Below are 25,786 nucleotides of genomic sequence, written 5' to 3' on the forward strand. Positions count from 1 at the left end.
CCCTCCCGAAATTGTTCCACGTAAAATACAGACAAGATACGTAAAATCCATCCTAGACAATTTACCACCCAACAAAGCCCCAGGCCCAGATGGAACTCCTCCGATTGTTTTGAAATACTGTTCCCCAGAACTTGCTTCTGTTCTAGCTAAATTATTCAGACTATGCATACGAACTTCTTCATTCCATAATTCATAGAAAGAAGCCAATATCCACCCACTTCCAAAGAAAGGAAGTTCCTCTGACCCCTCTGATTACAGATCAATAGCTGTAACATCTTCTCTTCGTAAGGTATTTGAAATTCAAATTAATAAGCACATAGTTAATAATCTTGAATCAAACAACTTAATTAGTGGTAGACAATATGATTTTTGCCATGAGAGATCCACCATTGACATACTCAGTCTTCTGACTCATACCGTCCATCAATCAATTGACCAACATGGAGAAACTCTTGCAGTAGCCCTTGATATTTCTAAAGCTTTCGACAGTGTGTTACGTTCCGTGCTGTCCAAACTCCCTTACTATGGACTAATGTCTTTTGTTCCTCTGCTCCTCATATTTCAGCGACAGAAAAATGAGAGTGAAAGTAAATGATGTATATTCCAATTTCCACTCAGTTAGCACCGGCATTCCATAGGGATCACATCTGGTGTCAGTCCTTTTTCTGGTTCATATTAATGATCTCTTATCTGTCACCCACAATGCCATCCATTCATATGCAGATGACTCAACACTTCACAGTTCATTCACACTCAGACACCCATTTACAGAGTCTAATATCTCTAACTCTCAACTCAGTACCGCCATCTCCATAAATCAAGACTTATCTACAATCAATGAATGGGGACAAAACAACCTTGTCTCATTTAACGCTAGTAAAACCAAATACTTACAGTTTGCTGATGGACAGATATTGCCAAATTCTTATACTACCCTCGATGCTACTGATATTCCCATCTCCAAAAGTATTGACATTCTTGCTGTCTCACTTAACAATGCCCTCACCTGGACCTCACATGTATGATCACTTGCTAAAACCGCCTCAAAGAAACTTGGATTATTGTAAAGAGTCCGTAATTTCTTCACTGACGAGCAGTTTAGCTATAATTTATGAGAGTCATGTGCACCCTCAGTTTGAATATTACTCACCCTTTTGGAATGGATGTGGAGAGGTTGCACTAAAATAATAAGACAAAATTCAGAACAAAGCTGTAGGAATTTTTAACAACCCTGCTTTTATAAACTACCTCCCCTACAAATGAAAAAGAATGTTGCATCCCTTTCATTATTTTACAGTTATTTTTATGTCAACTGCTCAGGCGAAGTTGCGTCCATTGTGCCACCTCTCCATGCCTTCCGTCGTGCTACTCGAGCATCTGGTCACGCTCATGACTGGAATGTCACACAGTCATATTGCAGAACTTCTGTCTATCAGAATTCTTTTATTTCCCGAACTGCATCTCCCTGGAACTGGCTTCCCCGGAGTTGTTTCCCCCCAAACTTCAACCTACAGCTGTTCATGTCCAACTGTTACAGATATTTTATGAATGGAGGACGCCAGTAATCTTGCGAATGGATTTTTTTTATTCATTTGTTTTTCTTTCTTCTGTTTTGTTATTTAAAATAGACACACACACACACACACACACACACACACACACACACACACATATATATATATATATATATATATATATATATATATATATATATATATATATATATATATATATATATATATATACACACATACACGGACGACTTCATCTTGTAAGAGGTGACCACAATCAAATCGCCTCCAAGTCGCCTCGTCCTCTGTCATATGACTGCTTTCCCCTCAGGTCACATTGCTCTTATTCAAATGCTTCTCCACTTTGATTCCTCCTTACGAATGGTATCTCCCTCCTCCACTCACATAACTCATATAAACTCTTCTCGTCAGTCTCTCAGTCTCCATCCTATCCACCTGGCCAAACAATCTCAAAGTATTTCTCTCAACACTTCCAGTCTCCTGCAGACTAACACCACGACTCTTCTTTACTTTCTCATTTGTTTAGTGAGTGTTGCGTAACTCTGCTTGGGCAGTCGGTGGTGCAGTGATAGCAAAACCAGCTGGGTAATGGAAAAACTCTGTTTTCACTCTTTGGCCGGTCAGACTTTTGGACAGAGTTCATTTCGCATTTCTCTCTATTCACTCAACAGGTTGAATAAAGTCACTTAGAGGTAACAAGAATACAAATACAAGGCGTCACAGAAATGTGTGTGTGTGTGTGTGTGTGTGTGTGTGTGTGTGTGTGTGTGTATCTATGTGTGTGTGTCTGTGTGTGTGTGTGTGTCTGTGTGTGTGTGTGTCTGTGTGTGTGTGTGTGTGTGTGTGTCCTTACCTAATTGTTCTTACCTAATTGTATCTTTACAGGAATGAGTCAAGCTCGTACTGTCCCGTGTCTTAAACCATATTTATCGTACATATCCTTAAATTTGTAAATTGTTTTGGCACACACTATTTCATTCGGTAGTGCATTCCATTGATCAATTGCTCTGTTTGGGAAAAAGAATTTCCTTACGTCTTTATCACCTCTCTTCCTATGCAGTTTTTTGCAGTGTCCTCTTGCTGATGCTTCTCCATATGTTAAGTAATCATTTATGTCTATTTTCTCCTTTCCTGATATGCACTTATATAGCATTATCATGTCACCTCTTTTCCTTCTCTCCTGTAGTGCTGGTAGATTCAGTTTATTTAGTCTTTCTTCGTAGCTTAGGTCCCTTCAGCTTGGTATCCATCTTGTAGCGGCCCTTTGAACTTTTTCAATCTTGTCTATATGCTTTTTGAGATGAGGACTCCAGACTACTGATGCATATTCCAGGGTTGGTCTAATGAATGATGTTATTATCCTTCTTAGCATGTCTTTATTTATGTATGTGAATGCTATTCTCATATTTGCAAGCAGTGTATACATGTTCCGTACCTTCTCGCTGATGTGGTCAGCCGGAGATAGTCTGTTATTGATAATCACACCTAGGTCTTTCTCTCTTTCTGATGTGTATAGGGTTTTATTTCCTAACTTATAATCTCAATCAGGTCTTTTTCCACTTTTACCAAACTTGATTACATGACACTTGTCCACATTGAATTCCATTTGCCATGTACTACTCCATTCATGAAGTTTATTTAATTCTTCTTGTAGCTCTTTACAAGAGTCTGTGTTAGTAATTCTCCTTTGTATTTTTGCATCATCTGCAAACATATTCAGATAGCTCTCATTTCCAGTGTTACTGTTTATATCATTTATATACACTAAAAACATGATTGGTGCCAGCACTGAACCCTGTGGTACTCCACTAGACACTTCTTTCCATGATGAGTAGTTTCCACTTAGTACTGTCCTCATTTCTCTTTTTATGAGAAAGTCTTGCATCCAACAAAACAGTTTGCCTCGAATTCCTCCTTGATGGTACAGTTTCCATAAAAGTCTTTGGTGTGGTACTGTGTCAAAAGCTTTCTTGAAATCTAAATAGATACTGTCCACCCATCCTTCCCTTTCCTGTATTGTGTTTTTTACTCTGTCGTAGTAGCTCAACAGATTAGTGACACATGATTTTCCTTTTCTGAAACCAAACTGTCTTTCTGTTATCATACTGTGTTCTTCTAGATGATATACCCAAGCTTTTCTTATAAGCGTTTCTAATACCTTGCTTACAACACTGGTCAGTGATACTGGTCGGTAGTTGAGTGGATTTTGTCTATTTCCTTTCTTGAATAAGGGGACAATATTTGCTTTTTTCCAAATATCAGGTAGTTTACCTTGACTCAAGGATTTCTTGAAAATTAAAAATAATGGTTTACTTAACTCCTTTGCACATTCTCGTAATACCCAACATGAAATTTCATCAGGACCACTTGCTTTTCCTCTGTCTAATCTACTTAACTCCTCCTGTATTACTTTTTCTGCTATTTGTATATCTTGTAGTATGTGTGGACATGCGTGTTCCACATAGTCCCTCTCAAAAATTTTTCTTTCTGTAAAAATTGATTGGAAATTCTTATTTAGTGCTTCACAAATATCTTTCTCTTGTGTATAAGTGATTCCCTCGTCCGTAATGGATTGTATTATATCTTTTACTTTGGTTTTGCTTCTGATATATCTGTAAAACAGCTTTGGTTGATCACTACTTTTATTTATTATATCCTCCTCGAACTGTTTTTGGGCTTCCCTCCTTATTGTTGTATAGTCGTTTCTTGCCTGTTTGTAATTATTATACGCCCTTTCACTATTGTGTCTTCTGTATCTATTCCACAACAAATCTCTTCATTCTTTTGATTTTTTACATTCTGTATTGAACCATTTCTGTATTTTCTCATCTGCTTCTTTGTGCTGTGGGATGTACTTCTGGACTCTTATTTCATAAAATTCACAAAAATTTTTGTATACAGCATTTAAATCTTGTCCTCTAAGCTCATTTTCCCAATCAACTTCTAAGAAATACTTCTTTAGGTCTTGATAATTCCCCTTTTTATAGTTTAGGCTCTTTTTGTAACTGTCATTGCTGATTACTATGTCATATGCTATCCTGAAGTTATAATTTAGTACTGCATGATCACTTTTGCCGAGTGGAGAGTGATATATTAAACTGTCAATATCATTTTCTTGCCTAGTAAATATTAGATCTAGCACTGAAGGTACATCAAGTCCTCTTTTTCTGGTGGTTTCCCTCACATGTTGCGTTAGGAAAAACTCTTGTACGAGATCCAGGAGCTTTTGGTCCCAGCAGCTTTACTGGCTAATTATATCTAGAGTATTCCAATTTATATTTGTATTGAAGTCCCCAGTTAGTATAATTCTTTCCGATTTCTCTTCCATTTTATGTAGTAATGATCTTATACTATGAATTGTACTCTCTGCCAGGTCCTCATATTCGTCTCTTTCCCATGTGTTTGATCTGGGTGGCATGTACAAATTGGCTACAATTACTTTACCTTCAGATGTGTTGATCTCTACTGCAATCAGTTCTACTTGTGATGGTATATCTAGTTTTATTTCCTTGACTTTTAGTTTTTTCTTAGTTAATATTATAATTCCTCCTCCTTTTTTTAAATTTCTGTCTCTTCTCCATATATTGTATTCCTCTAAGTTTAGTATGTATGGATATCCTTGGTGTTAATTTTGTTTCAGTTAGGCATATTATTTGTGGTTCATTTTCTCTGACGTAATCATTCATCTCTAGTAATTTAGATACCATTCCATCCACATTTGAGTACATCAACTTTACCATTTTGTTTATATACTTGTCATGACATGGTTCTACTACCTTCCTCCTTTTTCTTCCATCCTGTTTGTGTACCACTTTCGTACCTGCAATCCTATTACTTTGTAAAAAAAATTTCTTCTTCTCCTCTTCTGATCTTCCCTCATTTTTTGTTTTTGCTTCCTCCTTTTTCTCTTTCAGTAATTCCAGTTCCTCTTGTGTTAGTCATCTTTTTATCCATACATTTTTGAACTCCTCTTTTTCCATAAGATTCTTTGCATTTTTTAGTATCTCTTCCACAGTGTTTACACTCTGGAAAGTCACCTTTAGAGGTCTTGTCTTGCTTTTCTCGTATTTCCCTAACCTTTTGTGTTCCTCTGTGTCTTTACTACAGATTTCCTCTGATACTTCCTTCAGTAAGCTCATTACATTTGCCATCTCCTTTTTGTCTCTTGTGATCTTGTTTTTTACTTCTTCCTCTTCTATACCAGTGATTACTATAGATTTGTTTATCTCTACTGAATCTCTGACTAACTTTGGATTGTTTTGGATTATTCTTTTCACTTCCTTTTTGATGCTTTTTTCCTCCACCCTTGTTTCTAAGTCTTTCTTTACTTTCACCATTTCAGCATACGTGGTTTCTACATCATTTTTGTAGCTTTGCACAGCTTCATTCACCTGTGTTATCTTCTCCTCAATATCACTGCTCTGGTCCATAAGACTGCTTGCTTGCCTAATTGTCTCTGTGTCATTTTTGAACTCTTCCATAACACTCGTGATTGACTACTGTACTTGCCATTTCACTCACTTTCTTCCTAAGCGTACTCAGTTCCACTGTTAGTTCACTCATGGTTGTGTCTTTCTTATTGGCCTCCCTTCCTAGTTTTTCTATCTCTTCCTTTTGCAAGTGCATTTGCTTCTTTATTTCATCAATTTCATTTTTGAAAGCCATTTCTAGTTTGTGTACACGTTCAACCAGTCTATTGTGAGTCTCCACTTCAACCAGTTCTTGGTAGAAATCATCATTTTGCTTTTTACTTTTATTCCTCTTCTTTTCCAAATTTGTTTTACTGAAGTATGTATCCATTTTGAAATACTAAAAGAACAGAGTATGTACTTACAGAGTATGTACACTTTCCCCGTGTTGCTGTAGTCTAAACAAACCCAGCTGACTCAGCGCATTTTTTCCTCGTGGTTCTTTTTCTCTGTTTGAACAAGTCTTGTTTAAACTCATTTTTTTTTCCTTTTAATAATGAAAAATCATTTAGTCTAACCTGGTACAGAGCTTGACTCATACAAAGATACTAATTTAGGTAATCCCACTGGCCGTGTTGGTTTGGTACAGAGCGCCCATGTCGGACGTCTGCCTCTGATGACTCCCTCTGTGTGTGTGTGTGTGTGTGTGTGTGTGTGTGTGTGTGTGTGTGTGTGAGAGAGAGAGAGAGAGAGAGAGAGAGAGAAAGAGGAGGATTGGAGTTTAATAGTTAATATCTGATCATTCCTACTACCATCCAAGAGAGAAGGTTAGAAATAACCTTCTTTAACTCCTTGACAACAAAATGTCTATCATATGACAGATTTAATTACCAGCAGATGGCGCAAATATAAAATAAAAAGTTAGTGTATTATTATTATTATTAGTAGTAGTAGTAGTAGTAGTAATAGTAGTAGTAGTAGCAGTAGTAGTAGTAGTAGTAGCAGTAGTAGTAGTAATAGTAGTATCATTATTACTGTTATTGTTGTTGTTGTTTGTAACACCTGGTATAGATAGGCATTTGCTTTTGAAGCGTTTAGCAGTGAAGACGGAAACATTTACAAACTAAGGATGGTTCATAAATATGACCCACAGAATGCCACTCTGGACTGAGACAATCTGCTCACTTCAGTCTTGCTTCTGTTGTCAGTGGATTGTGTTGTGTATAGATTTGACACCGTGATACATTTACCCAAAGGTGAGGAAATCACTCAAGTACAATTATGGGAAAGGTGCTGCCCTCTAGAGACGGATTTGAGAAGCGCTTAGTCATTGTGAGTGCAGCAGTCAGTGTTGAGATCGCGCATTGTGACTGTGGCAGTCATTGTTGGGAAACACAAGGATTTCTTTTAACCTACTGGATAATGTCAACACCTGAAGAGTGCCAGATACTGTAAGTAGAGTTGGTTTATGTCTTGTAGATGTAAAAATCACGATTTTATGTAAAAATATGTAAATTATAAAATCAAGGTATTAATGTAACATTTTCATTTGTGGCTCTAGAACTCTCTATGGTATGGTTAATAGGAAGCAAGTTAGACTGAATATTGTAGGTAATTTTATGTAGCTACTAATTAATTTCTAATGTGATTAAGTTGATTGAGGTATATTTTGTGTATCCACTGTATAGTTTAGAATTATGTTTTTTTTGTGTTAAAGTTAAGGTTTAAAGTGAAAGTTGTCATTTCCTCTGCTGATATTTGTCAGTCAGCAGTTGTCAGTGCTGACGCCAGCATTGGTCAGCGTTGGTCAGCATTACACCAGACCCTTTTTGGCTTTTTTTTTTTTTTTTTTTTTGAAGCCATTCCGCAGTGACCCTGACTATAAATTATCTTTGTCTAGGAATGACTGTATTGTTACTTCAGTGTGATCCTAAATTTGAGCATTTTATTTTTATCTACAGTTGGACTGTTTCATATGCAAACCATCAAACCAAAGAAAGTGCATGACACTGTCTTGAGTTGTAATGCCGCAAGAACATCAAAGCACTTAAAGAAAACACCATAACCAAAGACATACCCCTTACACCTGTGGGTGTAATAGTCCAAATTTTGGTGTGCTAGTCTGAAGTTTGGGGCTGCTCAAAAGATGAGTGATACACAGAAAGAAGAGGTTACACCTGGAGCTGTTGGTGGTGAGGTCTCACCACAGGAAAAAGTACCTGCCACTGATCACCAGGACAAGACCATAGCTGATGCCAAGTGGAGGTGTGGCAGAGCCAAGGAACTTCTCAACAAGCAGAAGGGTATCATTGATAAGCTGACTGCTGATGTCAGGAGCATAGCTGAGGTAAAGAAGAAGATGGATGCCTTCTCACAGTCCATAGGTAAGTTTGAGATGGCACATGCTGAGCTCCTAAGATTACTAACAGATAAGGATCAGCACACAGGAGCTGATCAATACAAGGCTGACACCATGACTCAGGTGATAAACTTTCAGGATGCCTTGCACAACTGGATAGCCAAGCAGCAACAGGAGGGGGATGCCAAGGCTCAGGAAGAACCTGAGGAGACTAAGGAGCTGCATGGTGGTGCTAGACCACGCAATGCTGCACCAGGCCAGGGTTATCTGGCACATACAGACATGTTCGACATTTGCCCGGAGGCAGAGAACAAGATCCTACAAGAGGAAATTAAGGAGCTGTCGAAGAAGCAGCAGCTGGAAATACGAAACCGCCAATTAGCTCTGCAGAAAGAGAAGCAGGTCTTTGAGTTGGAGAGAGCAAAGATGGAGCACGAACTGATGCTTAAGAGGGAGAGACACCGAATGATAGAGGAGTATAAGATGTTAAAGGAGGAACTTCACTTCTACCGTGGAACACCAACTGGACACTGTGGGGTTTGGTCCAAACACACCACCAACCACACTTATAAATACATCGGGATGCCTAGAGGCAACCAGCAGAGTTCCACAAGCCTAGAACCCCATGAGAAGCCTAGAACCCCATGAGAAACCCTCTAGAGAACTTGCTGGTGAATCTCTTGAGTGTGTGGAAGAGTTTTGTTATTTGGGAGACATGTTGTATGCTGGAGGTGGGGCTGGAGCTAGCTCAGTGGCTAGGGTGAGAAGTGGTTGGAAGAAGTTCAGGGAGCTCTTGCCTCTCCTGACATTGAGAGGGCTCTCCCTATGTGCTAAGGGGTCTTTGTATGCAGCATGTGTTAGGAGTGTAATGCTGTATGGCAGTGAGACCTGGGCAGTGAAGGAGGAAGATATTTGCCAGCTCAGACGTACAGAAATGACAATGATTAGGTGGATGTGCAGTGCGTCCCTGCGTCCAAGGCCTGGAGGGGCTGGGTTTACAATGGAAGAGTTGAGAGGTAGGATGGGACTGGAGTGTATTGGTGTTGTGATGAGGAGAGGTAGATTGAGGTGGTTTGGACATGTGGAGAGGATGGGGGATGATAGTTGGGTGAGGAAGTGAGAAGTGTTAATACTGGGGGTGGGGTTATGAGGGGTAGACCGAGAAAGACATGGGACGAGGCCATTAAGTGTGACCTTAGGGTTAAGGGACTGAACAGGGAGGCTGCAATGGATCGTGCAGCGTGGAGAGCCGCCATTAGGTGACCAAGGCCGACACATGCAAGCATGTTGGAGCCTTTAAAAACGAAACGAAACGAGTATCATGGGAGCCTTCTCATATTACACCAGAAAAGCCAGAAAGGAAAGCAGCTTCTATCCTTGTGGATGCCCTAAACCAGGAGTTGGACATGTCAAGAGTCTAGCGGCAGTCTCTGGTAGAGTCCCTACAGGTACTTGAGGAGAACTCTAGCCATTCAGTGGGGATGAGCTGGACTACTGGCCATTCATCATATTATTGAAAGACACCATAGACTGTTTATCCATTCCTGCAGCCCAGAAGTTAACCTGTCTGAGAAAATACTGCTAGTGAAAGGCAGGATTTGCAATGAAGAGCACCTTCTACAAGAACCCTGAGGAAGGCTGCAGAAGAGCCTTATAAATCCCAGAGGAGAGATTTGGAAACCCCTACAATATCACCTGTGAGTGGGTGAGGAAGGTCACCAGCAGACCAGATGTGAAGGGAGCAGCTGACTTCAGAGAGTATGCTGATGAACTGAGGTGTTGTTTGGAGTCCCTCAAGGAGATGAACTCTCTCAGCCAATTGGGAAGTGGAGACAACATGCTCAAGTTAGTGGAGAAGTTACCTTACTACCTCCAGACTCGATGGATGAAAGCCAACCAGGAGATTCGCTCCAGGTACAAGAGAGGAGCAGAGATAGCAGAACTTGTGAAGTTCATCTATGATGAACAGGCCTCAGACCCTGTCTTTGGAAAATTGGTCAACATGGACTGGAAGAGGGACAAAGGAAAGAGTCAGTGGAGCAAGCATTAAAAGAGACAAGCTGGAAGTTTTGCTGCAAATACAGCTCTCACAGGGAACATAACAACTGCACGAGAGAGCAAAAAGAGGACAGCTGGAAAGTGCCCATGCTGTGGAGTAGACTGTAGCACCAGTCGAGCAGGGCAGTACTCCCGAGGTGGATGGAAAGCTGATGACAGGGAGTGCTGGAGCTCCCGTTTCATCAGCCCTCAGGACTAGTTCCTGACCATCCCCCTTTGCTGAACTTTCAGTGTCTCAGTTACACGGAGAGTAGGCCAGCATACTCTCCAGTACAAATTTCTCTATCTTCACCAAACTACATGCACAGTACACACTACACTTCCTATTCAAAATTCATCTAATATGGCGTCTCTTCACCAAGCCTCGGAGTCCCCAGAGGGGGGGACCATAAATGCCCCCACCATCCGCTCCTCTCCGGGTGAGTGCCTGGAACCACTGTCTGACTCTCTTCTTCTTCACTTCTGCAACATTCGTGGCCTTTCCTCTAACTTTCGCTCTGTTGAGCACCATCTCTCCTCCTCTAAACCTCACCTTCTTTTTCTAACGGAGACTCAGCTGTCTGAGGCACCTGACAGCAAACCCTTTTCTGTATCCTCCTACGTTCTCTATACTCATTTCAAAGCTAAAGGTGGCTGTTGTGTATATATACGCAACGACTTATCTTGCTCTCATGTTCCTGAACTCGATTCTTCTGAATTCTCTACACTCTGGCTTCGGCTTTCCTGTCATTCTCTGACTAAATATATCTGTGCTGTTTACTTATCCCCTAATTCTACTGACTATCAAAAATTCTTTGACTATCTTACTTCTACGCTGGAACTCATTCTATCCATTTCTTCTTTCTCTGAAATCTCCATTCTAGGAGATTTCAACGTTCACCACCACCTTTGGCTCTCCTCTCCTTTCACGGATCCACCTGGTGAACAAGCATACATCTTTTCTATCCTTAATGACCTAGAACAGCTTGTACAGCACCCTACCCGTATCGCTGACTGCCTTGGAGAGAGCTCCAACATACTTGACCTCTTCCTCACAACGAACCCTTCTGCTTACTCTGTTAATCTTTTCTCTCCATTGGGCTCCTCCGATTACAACCTTATTACCTTAACCTGTCCTATCACTCCGGTACGGCCTGTGGACCCTCCAGGGAAACGTCGTTTGTGGCATTTTGGAGCCGTGGACTGGGAGGCCCTCAGGCAGTACTTCTTTGATTTTCCCTGGAATGATTATTGCTTCCATGGCCGGGAGCCATCTGAGTGTGCCTTGCGCATTACGGAGGTTATTCTCTCGGGCATGGAAGCATACATTCCTTTCTCACATCCTTTGACTAACGCAAGAAAGCCTTGGTTTAATCACGCTTATTCTAATGCTGTTCGCAACAAGGAGAGGGCCTACGAAAGGTACAGGAGCCAACCCACCCCTGAATCACATCATCTTTACGTTTCTGCCCGGAATCGTGCTAAGTCTGTTCTTCGCTCTACTAAAAATAATTTCATCCATACTAAATGCTCTCAACTCTCCAACTCGAATTCTTCCCGCTCCTTCTGGCACCTTGCCAAAAATCTTTCTAACAACTTTACCTCATCATCCTTCCCTCCTCTTTTCTACTCTGATGGTTCTGTAGCTATTTCTTCTGCTGATAAAGCAGATCTCTTCGCACAGACTTTCTCCTCCAATTTCACCTTAGACGATTCCGGTGCTGTTCCTCCATCTCTTCCCCCCTCTGACTTTCTCATGGCTGACATTAAAATTTCTTCAGTTGATGTATTTTCTGCCATCACTGGCCTCGGTACTAACAAGGCATATGGGCCTGATGGGGTCCCTCCTGTTGTTCTCAAGAACTGTGCTTCTGTGCTTACACCCTGCCTAGGCAAACTCTTTCGCCTTTGTCTGTCAACTTGTACCTTTCCTTCTTGCTGGAAGTTTGCTCTCATTCAGCCAGTCCCAAAGAAGGGTGACCACTCCCAACCCTCCAACTATCGTCCAATTGCTTTAACGTCCTGTATTTCAAAAGTTTTCGAGTCAATTCTCAATAGAAAAATTTTAAGGCATCTTTCCTACCACAACCTTCTTTCCGATCGTCAGTACGGGTTCCGTCAGCGATGCTCCACTGGTGATCTTCTCACCTACCTTTCAGACTCCTGGTCATCCTCCTTTCGGGACTTTGGCGAAAGCTTTGCCATTGCACTTGACATCTCAAAGGCTTTCGATCGAGTCTGGCATAAATCTTTAATTTCCAAACTGCTCTCCTACGGTTTCTATCCTTCTATCTGTGCCTTCATCGCTAGCTTCCTTTTTTGATCGTTCTATAGCCGCTGTTGTAGACGGCCATCGTTCTTCTCCTAGATCTATCAACAGTGGTGTTCCTCAGGGTTCTGTCCTATCACCAACTCTCTTCCTTTTATTCATCAATGATCTTCTAAGCTGTACATCTAACCCTATCCACTCATACACTGATGACTCCACCCTTCACCTTTCCATTCGGTTCCCGCAACGCCCATCTCAACAGTTGCTTCAACAAACAAGGGATGAGGCTATGGCATACCTAATGTCTGACTTGGCTCGTATCTTTGACTGGGGTAAAAATAATATGGTTGTTTTTAATGCATCTAAGACTCAGTTCTTACACCTATGAACCCGACAAAATCTTCCACAGGTATACCCACTAATGTTTAATAATATTCAGCTTAATCCTATATCATCCTTGAACATGCTTGGGGTTTCATTTACTCGGGACTTATATTGGAAAGATCATATTACATCTCTTGTAAAATCTGCTTCCAAGAGATTGGGTGTGCTAAGCCGACTCCGCTCTTTCTTTATCCCTGCACAATTGTTGTCTCTATACAGGGGTTTTATTCGCCCCTGTGTGGAGTACAACTCTCATGTGTGGGGAGGCTCCCCACATACAGCGCTTCTCAATAGGGTGGAGTCAAAGGCTTTTCATCTCATTAACTCTCCTCCTCTTACTGACTCCCTTCAACCTCTGTCTCTTTGCCGCACTGTTGCATCTTTATCTCTTTTCTATCGCTACTTTAATGATGACTGCTCCTCTGAACTGTCTGCTTACATTCCTTCACCTCTACGACGGGCGCGTAGCACCCGTCTGGCAGCAAACTCTCATCTCTTTTCTGTCCAACTCTCTAATGCGAGAGTTAACCGTTACTCCCAGTCTTTCATTTATGCAGCAGGTCAGCTCTGGAACTGTCTCCCTCTGTCTGTGTTTCCTGCTGTCTATGATCTCCAGTCTTTCAAAAGCAGTGTGTCCAGGCATCTCAAAATGATCGGATCTTGAATTTGGCTCTCTATTGTATTTTGTTTTTCTCTTGGAGGGAACTGTTACTGCAGGCTCATGGCCTTTGGTTCCTTCTTCCTCGCATAAAAGAAAAAAACATGATATGGTGTTCACAGTTCAAGGCCATGAAGATCAAGGACTGCTGGAACCTTGTGATGTCCAAAGTCTGCGTGTAAACTGTTTTTTTTTTGTGTGTGTGTGTCCGACTCTGGGGATAGGCTTCACAGCCTGCTCCCAAGGCCCAGTAGTCCTCCTACATACCATACACCTCTTCATGTCACCACTTCGGCCCTAACACCCACCGTCCATACTGAATACATGCTAGGGCTGTCTCATACAGGACTGGTGTATTGGTATTAGTGGGGGTATTTTCACGACATGTCGGCGGGACTTCTCTAGCTCAGGAACGTCTGTTTTTATGAAATTCAAATCCTTAAACTGATCACTGCCCCAGGGGGATTTGAACCTTGGTCCGGTAGGACTGCAGGCCACCTCTCTACCGACTGAGCCACTGCTTAGGGACACCAAAGGATTGCTCCAGAATCTTCATCTGTTCCGTGGAAGGCTGTGGGATGAAGCACAGCAAGTATCTTCATCTGCCAGTCAGGAGAGCAGATGGAAATGATACCATACCAGAAGCAGCACCACAGATGCCTGCAGCAGTGACACCCACGGTCAACCCTACACCCCAGAACCCCACTGTGAACCCCAGAGTAGGCAACTTTGCCTGTAGTCAGAGTGGAAAGCTGGCCTTACTCATAGTACCAGCCGGAGTTAGATGCCTGGATACAAGTGCCATTATTGACGCCTACGTGATGTTGGACCCAGGGACTAACACCACATACTGCACAGAATTGTTATGTGAGAAGCTGGGAGCCAGAGGTGCAACCCGTCAGACGGAACTCACCACCATTGCCTAGACAAGAATGCCTGTAGAGTCCACAGTCATCACTCTTCTTGTACCAGATCTTAGTGACACCCAGGAGCACTGCTCCATACCAGACGTGGCTGTCAGGCCGACAATGAACATAGACATGTCTGGACTGTCATATCGTGTTGAGATTAAGAAGTTGCCACACCTCAAGAACTTGGAGACATCTGAGCTGGAGGTGAATCAGGTACATCTTGATAGGCCAGGATTGTGCAGACCTTTTGCTGCCTGATGGAGTTAAGAAAGGACAACCTGTTGAACATTTTGCCATCCACACACCACTGGGCTGGGCCATCAATGGTCCAGTTGAGCCCTTCAGACGCGCAGTGAGATCTTCTCATTTTGTACACACCATTTCAGCTTTGGAGCACAGCCTGTTTAATTGTGGGAGCTGGAAGGAGTTAACTCTGAAGTACCTGGAATGTCTCAGAGTGTCCTAAAGGTTTTGAAGATCAGGGACAGGAGCAAAACATTAGTGAATAGTCACTACACCTTAGATATCCCCTTTAAGGTTGAGAGACCTTGCCTTTCTGACAACCGCACCATGGCAGAAAGACACCTACAGATGTTGGAAATGCGGCTAGACAAAGATGACGACCTGAAAGAGAGGTACATGGGAGATTCACAAGCTCCTTGAGAAAGGCTATGCTGAAAAGGTGTCCCCTGAAGACAAGAACTGGTCCTTGCCACATCACTCAGTCCACAACCCTAAGAAGCCAGACACGACCAGAATTGTATTTGACTGTGCAGCGAAGTTCAGGTTGTCATCCCTAAACGACCATGTGTGCCAAGGACCAGACTTGGCCAACAAGCTTGTAGGAATCCTGCTGAGGTTCTGGGAGGGAATCATTGCTTTCATGGCAGACATTGGGGTGATGTTTCACCGGATGAGGGTGACACCAGATGGCCGGGATGTGTTGTGCTTCCTGGGGTTCCAGGAAGATGATACAGAAGGACAGTCTGTGATATACTGCATGACCTCTCATCTGTTGTGTGGAGCCCCAGCTGTGCAAACTACTCACTCCAGCAGGTGACCAAAGAATTAAAGGAAGAGTTCCCTCAGGCCGTGTTGAATGCCGTTCCGCATAATTTCAGTGTGGATGACAGTCTGAGGTCCGTGAAGACCCCGAGGATTGCAGTACCTCTTGTGAGTCAGGTGATGCAACTTCTGGTCAGGAGAGGTTTTCGCGTGACAAAGTTTGTCTCCAACTCACCAGAGCTGATGAACAGCATACCCAAGGACAAATGGGGAAAGTCCCTTTATCACCCTGGATGTCAGCCTGGACAAGCTAACCACAGAGCGTGGACTGGGCATGCTATGGAACATTGAGCCTGACCATTTCATATATGAAATACAGGTTAGAGACAATCCACAGACCATGAGAGGAATTCTGAGCACCCTTAGCACAGTGTATGACCCCTTAGGCCGTGTGAGTTCTTTTGTGCTGCAGGCCAGAAGACTGTTCCAGCAGCTGTGTAGACTGGAGAAGGGCTGGGATGAGTCCTTGCCAAGGGACTTGGAGGAACAATGAGGCCAGTGGCTGAATGACTTGACTGTCATTAAGTAGTTCAGCATTCCTTGATGTCATGCCTGAGGACAAGCCTGTGAGAACAGCTCAACTACACTGCTTCTGCAATGTTTCTGAGTATGGTTATGAAGCTGTTACATACAGTACCTACTGACCATCTTGGTAGATCTGACAGTCTCCAGACTTGCACCTCTGAAAGACTCCACCATTCCACGTCTGGAGTTGGCTGGTGTGCTAGAAGCAGTGTGGTTGGACAAGCTCCTGCAAGAAGAGCTGGAGATGCCCCTGGAAGAATCTGTCTACTGGACAGACAACACCATTGTGTCATGGTACCAGCAGAGCACTGGGAGGAGGTTCCAGACCTATGAAGCCAACAGAGTGGCCAAGATCCTGGAGCACACCACACAAACCCAATGGAGACATGTGCCCATTTCAGAGAACCCTGGAGATGATGCATCTAGAGGGATGACGGATGATGATGTCCTGGAAAGCTGGAGTGCTGGAATAAGGGCTCAGGTTTCCTGTAACAGGACAGATCCAGTTGGCCCAGGTAGGTAGCCTGCATTTAACTGTGCAGAACTGGAAGAAAAGGCCGAGGAGAAGCCACCCTGGTAATGTATGCCATCAAGACTAAGGAAGATCACACAGGCAGGCTTCAGAGCTACTACTCCTCCTGGCACCACATGAAGAAAGCGTTGGCTTGGTTCCTGAGACTGTGCCAGATGCTTCGCAAGAAGCCACATCAGAAGAGACCATTGGTAGCAGTAGATGAGCTGAGAACTGCTAAAGAAGCCATCATTAGACATGCCCCCTAAATGCTCCTAGATGACAAGAAGACCTGACTTGGTAAATTGAACCCCATGAAGTCAGCCTGTGGCTTGCTGCTGGTTGGAGGAAGGATGACTAACTCCAAGTAGGAAGACTGTACCAAGCACCAGCTGATACTGCCCTGTGAGCACCCAGGCTCTAAGCTCACAGTAGAAGATTGTCATCAGTGAACAGGTCATACTGGAGTGGAGCGTGTACTGGTGGATACCAGGAGGCACTACTGATTCTTAAGGGTAGGAAAATATTAAGGAAGATAATGCACCAGTGCATGACCTGTAGGAAGCTTAGAGGCAGGAAAGAAGTCCAGCAGATGACCAGCTTGCCTGAATCCAGAGTTACACCGTTTGAGTCACCTTTCACCAGAGTGGGAGTGGACTACTTCGGTCGATTCATGGTGATGGGGGCACGCTCTGAGGTAAAGAGGTATGGCTGTATCTTCACCTGCCTCTCCATCAGAGTTGTACACATTGAAGTGGCACATATCTTGGACACGGACAACTTTATCAACGTGCTTGAGAGATTCATGGACAGAAGAGGGGAGTCCAGGGAATTCTGGTCCAACAATGGTACCAACTCTGTTGGGGCCCAGCAAGAACTCTGTCGTGCCATACAGGACTGGAACCAGAGCCACATCCATGAGCACCTGTTGAAGAAGGAGGTCACCTGAAGTTCAACCCCCCTGGAGTCTCTCACACGAGTGGAGTCTGGGGGAGACAGATCTGGACCATCAGAGCTGTGTTGGTGGGTGTGGTGAAGAAACAGACAATGAATGATGAGACTCTGGTGACTCTGATGACAGTGGTGGAGGGCATAGTGAATGGTAGGCCCATCACAGAGCTGTCAGGCAACTCCAGAGATGAGAAACCCTTGACACCTAGCCACCTGCTGATGCTGAGGTCAGGTCCCATGCTATCCCCTGGGAAGTTTGAAAGCAGGGATATGTATTGCCGCTAAAGAAACCAGGAGCGGTTCCTGGTGGATATCTTCTGGCACAGATGGCTCCGGGAGTATCTTCCTGCTCTACAAGAGTGCCAGAAGTGGCTGACCCCAAGACCCAAACCCAAGATAGGTGACTTGGTGCTGATGAAGCAAGACAACATACCCAGGAATCAGTGGCCACTAGGATTAGCGGTAGAGGTCTACAAGAGTGCTGATGGCTTGGTCCACTCTGTAGAAGTCAGAACAGCAACAGGTACATATGAAAGGCCCATTACCAAGATCTGCGTGTTGGAGAGTGCCACCACAGATCAAGACTAGATAGGAGACTAAGATGTCCCAGGATGATGAGTTAGGATGTGAATTGGGTTGGCTGATGAGGAGGTGTAGGCGAATTGCTGCCTCTGGGGACTCATCTATTGCGCAGAGAATGTAAGGCACAAGCCCAGTGTGAACTTGTGTGTTTTTGCTATGTGTTACGTTATATACCTCTGTATTATTTACCTTAGTCAAGTAATTTGTACCTTGGGTTTTTGTAAGTTTGTGTTATGTACCAGTTTATTTTTTTCTCTCCCATGTGTTGCATGTTTGTGAATGCACCATCCCAGTAAGTGCACTGGGGCCGGGATGTAACAGCTGATATAGGCAGGCATTTGCTTTTGAAATTTTTAGAAGTGAAAATGGAAACATAAACAAACTTAGGCTTCATAAAATATGACCCACGGACAGCCACTCTGGATTGAGACAACCTGCACACTTCAGTCTTACTTCGGTTGTCAGTGGATTGTGTGTGTATCGATCTGATGCCATAAAACATTTACCCCATTAAGAGGAAATCACCCAAGTACGATTATGGGAAAGGTGCTGCCCTCTGAAGACAGGTTTGAGGGAAGTGATTAGTCATTGTGAATGTAGCAGTCAGTGTTGGGATCTCGCACTGTGAGTGTGGCAGTCATTGTTGGGGAACACCAGGATTTCTTGTAACCTATTGATATTGTCAACACCTGGAGAGTTTCCAGAAACTGTGAACAGAGTTGGTTTATGCCTTGTAGATGTAAAGATCATGATTTTAGGAAGAAAAAAATATGTAAATTTTGAAAGTAAGGTATCGATGTAATATTTTGATTTGTAACTCTTGAACTCTCTGTGGTGAAGTTAATAGAAAGCATGTTAGACTGAAATACCGTAGGTAATTTTGTGTAGCTCCTAATTAATTTCTAGAGTGGTTAGGTTAATTTAGGTATATTTTGTGTATTTATAGTTTAAAATGATGCATTTTTGTGATAAAGTTAAGGTTTAAAGTGAAAGTTGTCATTTTCTCTGCTGATTTTTGTCAGCGCTGATGCCAGCATTGGTCAGCGTTGGTCAGCATTTCACCAGAACTTTTTTGGCAGTTTTGTTGTAGCCATTCCACAGTGACCCTGAATTTTAATTTGGTTGTTTAGGAATGACCGTATTTTTACTTAATGTGATTCTAAATTTGTGTTTTTTTTTTTTTTAATCCATGACTGGACGGTTTCATCAGCAAACCATCAAACCAAAGAATGCGCGTGTCATTGTCTGGCATAACACTGCAAGATCATCAAAGCACTTAAAGAAAACACCATAACAAAAGACATACCCCTGACACCATAGGTGTACTATTATCATTATTAATATTTTATGAATGGAGGATGCCTTTAGGCACATGGACTTTTTTTTTTTTCCTTTGTTTATCCTTCCTTCATTCATTATCTATAAAAAGTAATATTATTATTATTATTATTATTATTATTATTATTATTATTATTACAAGTCGGTAGGCAACGATGGCCAGCTCTAAGCAGACCAAGCTTTGTCAGTGTTTTAACACAAAAAGTCATTTCTATATGGAGGTACTCCAGTGCAAAATTCCATCAATGAATCATGACCCCGGCTTAACCTTTGGAACCTTAGCAGTTTGTGCGAGCAAGGTTGTTATTTTAGATCTTTTCTTATTTTCTGCACTTGATTACCCCTGACCCCCCGATTTGGTAGATATAGGCCATGCATGTACTGTACATAGCACACTTGTAATACTCATTAACATCTATAAGCATGCAAAGTTTCATTTGATTCCATTCACCCACTGTGGAGCTAGGGAACTTATAATTCATGGAATGGTCCACCAAAGGCACAATTTCTAGGTGGCGGTGCCAGTGACTGAAAGTGAGTTTTGACACGAAATGTCATTTTTGTATGGAAGTACTCCAGTGCAACGTTCTACGCAAGAATCATGGCCCTAACTTCATAATCTTTGTAGCTTTGACATTTCGCACAGCATAGACACGATTTTAGCTATTTTCAATGTTTTCACATGTGATGACCTTTGATCACTGACCTGGCCAATGTAGCGCATAGGTATACAGTAGAAAGTTGTACTGTAGTACTAGTCAAAGTCGATAAGCATGCAAACTTTCATTCAGTTCCATCAAGCCGCTGGGGAACTAGGGGGGCATTTTTGAAAACTGGCATTGTTTGCTAGGGATGCTGAGGCCAATCTTCGCAGGGGCTGCCACTCAAAAACTAGAGAGGAGAGAGGAAAATGGATGGCACTCTTCAGAGAGGGAATGACAGTATGCCTAAAGACGTCAGAGCTTTCTATGCCCATTAGTAAGGCTTCTACAGCTCAAAACGTAAAAGTACGAAAAAGCGGTTTTCCGGCCGTTGCTCGACAACTACTCCTTACCTAGCAACCAAAACCTTGCAGACACAAGTAGGTCATAGGCTGGTCATTCTCTCCAAGTTTGGTCGCAATCGGTTAATTCTGAAGGGTAGAAGTGCCTGTCAAAATTAAACAAGACAAGGAAAATGCATCTAACAGTAGGGGCAACATGGAGGTGGCCAGTTACTATTGTTATTATTATTAATATTATCATTATTATTTTTATTGTTTGGTAGGTGGTGGCGACCATCATACATTCACTTGGTGTAGCACTGCCTACTTTTTTCTTCACCTTTATCATTCTTTTTCTGTGTCTTCCCTCCTCTCTTCCTATTTTTCACCATCATCCACTCACTTGATGTAATGCTCTTCTTTCTTCACTTTTATCATTCTTTTTCTGGGTCTGCCCTCTCTTGTTATTTCTCACCATCATCCACTCACTTGAAGTAGTGCTGTCTACTTCTTCCTTCACCTTTATCATTCTTTTTCTGTGTCTGCCTTCCTCTCTTCTATTTTCTCACCATCATCCACTCACCTGATATAGTGCTGCTTACTTCTTCCTTCAGCTTTATCATTCTTTTTCCGTGTGTGCCCTCCCCTCTTCCTATTTCTCTCAACCTTCCTGTATCTTTTTATTACTCTTCTTTCTTTTTCAAGTGGCTTTACATTGAGTGACAAGTCTAATGGTTTTCTGTAAGCCAGGGAATAATTTACAATGCTGGGTGGTAACCATATAACCAACCCATACGTGTTCCCTACGTGTCAACAAGTGGGTTGGCGAAGGGATAGTGCTCCTCGCTATAAAACAACTAACTCATAGGCAAACGGCCTCTTATGGGATTATGGCATCTGGCTATAGATAGATACTTTATTAGTTGGAACCTCAGGCTCATGTGGACGTGAATAGGAGGACTGTAGGGTAACGTTGCCCTTTTTTTTTTTTTTTTTTTTTTATGTCAGACTCAAGACATGGGCTTCACGGTATGTTCCCAAGGCCCAGTAGTCCTCCTACATACCATACACCTCCACATGTCACCACTTCAGCCCTAACACCCACATTCCATACTGAATACAGTACATGCTAGGACACTGTTATACAGGACTGGTATTAGCTGAGGTATTTTTACAACATGTGGGAAGGTCCTCTGAAAAATCAGTCAAGTCTGCTTTGTAACATTCAAATCCTTAAATTGTTCCCTGCTCCAGCGGAGATTCGAACCTGCGCCCATTAGGACTTCAGACCACCTTTCTAAGTCCTCCATCCTCCATTTGGTGGATAGAAAGGCAAATGAGGGACGTTCGTACAATCAGGCCACTCTACCACCAGGTCATATCCATGCCACCACGAGTCATTGGTCTGAATAGGTTAATCCTTGTTCGTCTACCTGTCTACTTTGCCAGAAGCCCTAATCTCGTAGGGGTTGGCCACAAATAAACCGCCCCCATGTTACCCTATCCGTTGCCATCAGGCTGCCCTATTTCCAACTAAGTCTCCTCACTCTTTTATCTGCACACTCCATCCCTCCGTCTCATCCTTGGTCTCCCCCTCCTCTTCTTCTTCACCCCATTCACACGCACTCTTCTAGGCACTCTCATTCTCCATCCTCTCCACACGGCCAAATCATCTCAAAGTATTTCAGTTGATACTGTTAACCACATCCAGATCAACACCGCAACTCTCCTTTACTTCCTCCTTTGTATGTCCGTCTTTCTATGTAACACCACATGCTGCACAGCCATATCAACACCATAAAGCTCCTTTAATTCCTCATTTGTCTGCCTGTCTCTCCAAGCAATTCGTACTTCTGTCTTAAATAGTTTTTTTGAATTTCTCAGGTTTCCCACTATCAGCAGTACCCACCAGATACCTCTCTTCTCTCTGCTTACTTCGAATCCAGGGGAGGAAAGTAAGTATTAATAATTTTTTATTATTATTATCATTTATGCAGTATTATCATGATGTATTCTGTGAAGCAGGATGGTCTCGTTTTCGGCAACGTGCCCTATAATGTTGCCCGAGGTTCAGCCTGTGTGTGTGTGTGTGTGTGTGTGTGTGTTCTTTGTGTTCTTACCTACTGTAATTGTGTGCGTGTGTGTGCGTGTGTGTGTGTGTGTGTGTGTGTGTGTGTGTGTGTGTGTGTGTGTGTGTGTGTGTGTGTTCTTACCTAATTGTGTTTGTTTTCTGTGTCTCCTTACCTAACTGTGTGTGTTCTGTGTGTTCTTACCTAATTGTATCTTTACAGGAATGAGTCAAGCTTGTACTGTCCCGTGTACTAAACCATTTGTTTCATACACATCCTTAAATTTATGAATATTTGTGGCACACAGTATCTCATTCGGTAATGCATTCCATTAATCAATTACCCTATTTGGGAAACTGAATTTCCTTTCGTCTTTATCGCCTCTCTCTTTTTTTTTTTTTTTATGTGTGTGTGTGTGTGTGTGTGTATGTGTGTGTGTGTGTGTGTGTGTGTGTGTGTGTCCTCATGCTGATACTTCCCCATAGGTTATATATTCATTTAAGTATATTTTCTCTTTCACTGAGATGCATTTATATGGCAAAATCATGAATCCTCTTTTCCTTCTCTCCTGTTGTGTTGGTAGATTCAGTTTTTCTAGTCTTTCTTCGTAGCTTAGATCCCTTAAGCTTGGTACCCAACTTGTAGCTGCTCTTTGTATTTTTTCGATGTTATCTATTGTACATGTTTTTTGAAATGAGCTTTCCAGACTACTGATGCTTACTCCAGGGTTGGTCTGATATATGATGTTATTATATTTCTCAGCATGTCTTCATTTATATACGTGAATGCTATTCTCATAATAGCAAGTAGTGTATACATGTTACGTACCTTCTCACTGATGTGGTTAGCAGGAGATAGTCTGTTATTGATAATCACTCCTAGGTCTTTCACCCTTTCTCATATGTGTAAGGTTGAACTTCCTAACTTATAATGCCAGTCTGGTCTTTTTTCATTTTTACCAAACTTAATTACAGGACACTTGTTCACATTAAAGTCCATTTGCCATTTATTGCTCCATTCATGAAGTTTATTTAATTCTTATTGTTGCTCTTTGCAAGAATTTTTGTTAGTAATTTTCCTTTGTATTCTTGCATCATCAGCAAACATATTTAGATAGCTTTCACTTCCAATATTACTCTGCCATCTATATATACTAAAAACATAATTGGTGCCAGCACTGAGCCCCGTGGGACTCCGCTAGTCACTTCCCTCCATGATGAGTAATTTCCCATTAGTACTGTTCTCATTTCCCTTTTTCTGAAAAAAATCCTGCATCCAACAGTACAGGCTGCCTTGGATACCTCCTTGATGGTACAGTGTCCATAAAAGTCTTTGGTGCAGTACTCTGTCAAATGCTTTCTTGAAATCTATATAGTTACTGTCCACCCGTCCTTCTTTTTTCTGTAATGTTTCTGTAACTATCATAGTAGCTTAATAGATTAATAACACATGATTTTCCCTTTCTAAAACCGAACTGACTTTCCATTATCATACTGTGTTCCTCTAAATGGTTTACCCAAACTTTTTTCTTACCAACTTTTCTAGAGTTTTACTTAAAACACTGGTCAGTGATACTGGTCAGTAGTTGGGCAGATTCTGTCTATTCCGTTTCTTGATTAGGGGAACAATGTTTGCTTTCTTTCAAATATCAGGTAATTTACCTTGACTATAGGATTCCTTGAATATTAAGTATAATGGTATGCCCAAGTCTTCTGCACGTTCATGTAGCACCCAACCTGAAATTTCGTCAGGACCATATGCTTTTCCTTTGTCTAATTTACGTAGCTCTTCCTGCACTTCTTTTTCTGGTATTTGTATATCTGGTAATATGTGTGGGCATGTATGTTCCAACCCACCTCTTTAAAAATTATTTTTTTTTGTAAAATCTGATTGGAAAATTTTATTTAGTGCTTCACAACTACCTTTCTCTTGTGTATAGATGATCCCCTCGTCCGTAATGAACCGTATTTTATTTTAACTTTGATTTTGCTTCGGATGTATCTGTAAAATACCTTAGACTGATCACTACTTTTATTTGTAATGTCGTCCTCTAACTGTCTTTGAGCATCTCTCCTTATCCGTGCATAATCATTTCTTGCCTGTTTATAGTTGTTATATGGCCTCTCATTGTTGTGTCTTCTGTATCTATTCCACAGCAAAATTCTTATATCTTTTGATTATCTACATTCTGTATTAAACCATTTCTTTATTTTCATTTCTGTTTGTTTGTGCTAAAGGATGTAATTTTGGACTCCTGTTTCATAAAAATCAGAGAATGTTCTCTATATAACATTTATATAATGTCCTCTAAGCTCTTTTTCCCAATTTATTTCTACGAAATACATCTTTAGGTCATGGTAGTTGCCTTTTTTGTAGTTTAGGCTCTTTTTGTAACTCATTATTATTAACTGTAATATATGCAATCCTGAAGTTGCAGTTAATACCACATGGTTGCTTTTGCTGGATAGAGGGTGATAAATCATAGTCAATATCATTTTCAAGGCTAGTAAATATAAGATCTAGTACTGATGGAGCATCAAGTCCTCTGTTTCTGGTATTTTCCTGTATGTTTTGAGTTAGGAGAAACTCCTTCACGGGATCCAGGAGCTTTTGATCCCAACAGCTTTCATAGCTTCTTACATCTAGAGTATTCCAATTTAAATTTTTATTGAAATTTCCAGTTATTATAACTCTTTTATATTCCTCTTCCATTCTATGTGGTAACGCTCTTAAACTCTGAATTGTACTTTCTGCTAGGGCTTCATATTCGAATCTTTCCCAAGTATTTATTTTGGGTAGCATATATACTTTGCCACAATTACTTTCCCCTCACCTGTGTTAATCTCTACTGCAATCAGTTCTACTTGTGAGGGTATACCTAGTTCTATTTGTTTGACTCGTAGATTTTTCTTTGTTGAGATTATAATTCCTCCTCCTTTTCTTAAATTTCTATCTCTTCTCCTTATATTTCTCTAAGTTTAGAGAATCTTCTGGTATCTTTGGGGTTAGTTTTATGTCTGTTAGGCGAGTAATATGTGGTTCCTTTTCTTTGATATAGTCTTTCATCTCAAATAATTTAGACACCATTCCATCTATATCTGAGTATATCAACTTAATCATCTTGTTCACATACTTGCCATAGCTTGAGTCTACTACCTTCCATCGTTTTATTCCCTGTTGATGAATGTATGTACCACTTTCGTA

At 41.8% G+C, this 25,786-nt stretch overlaps 1 protein-coding gene across 1 annotated transcript in view; it reads left to right on the forward strand.

Annotated features, from left to right (window-relative positions):
• Nucleotides 1-25,786, forward strand: part of LOC145391625 (nicotinamide phosphoribosyltransferase-like) — a 385,561-nt gene that overhangs the window by 27,180 nt on the left and 332,595 nt on the right. The window contains exon 2 of the mRNA XM_080266164.1: nucleotides 22,398-22,468. Within this exon, the coding sequence (XP_080122290.1) occupies nucleotides 22,398-22,468 (71 nt within the window). The remainder of the gene's footprint in view (nucleotides 1-22,397; nucleotides 22,469-25,786) is intronic.

The sequence above is a fragment of the Coenobita brevimanus genome, chromosome 19 (genome assembly GCF_032717465.1).
Source record: "Coenobita brevimanus isolate Jiangsu-jjx chromosome 19, ASM3271746v2, whole genome shotgun sequence".
NCBI classification, from domain to species: Eukaryota; Metazoa; Arthropoda; class Malacostraca; order Decapoda; family Coenobitidae; genus Coenobita; species Coenobita brevimanus.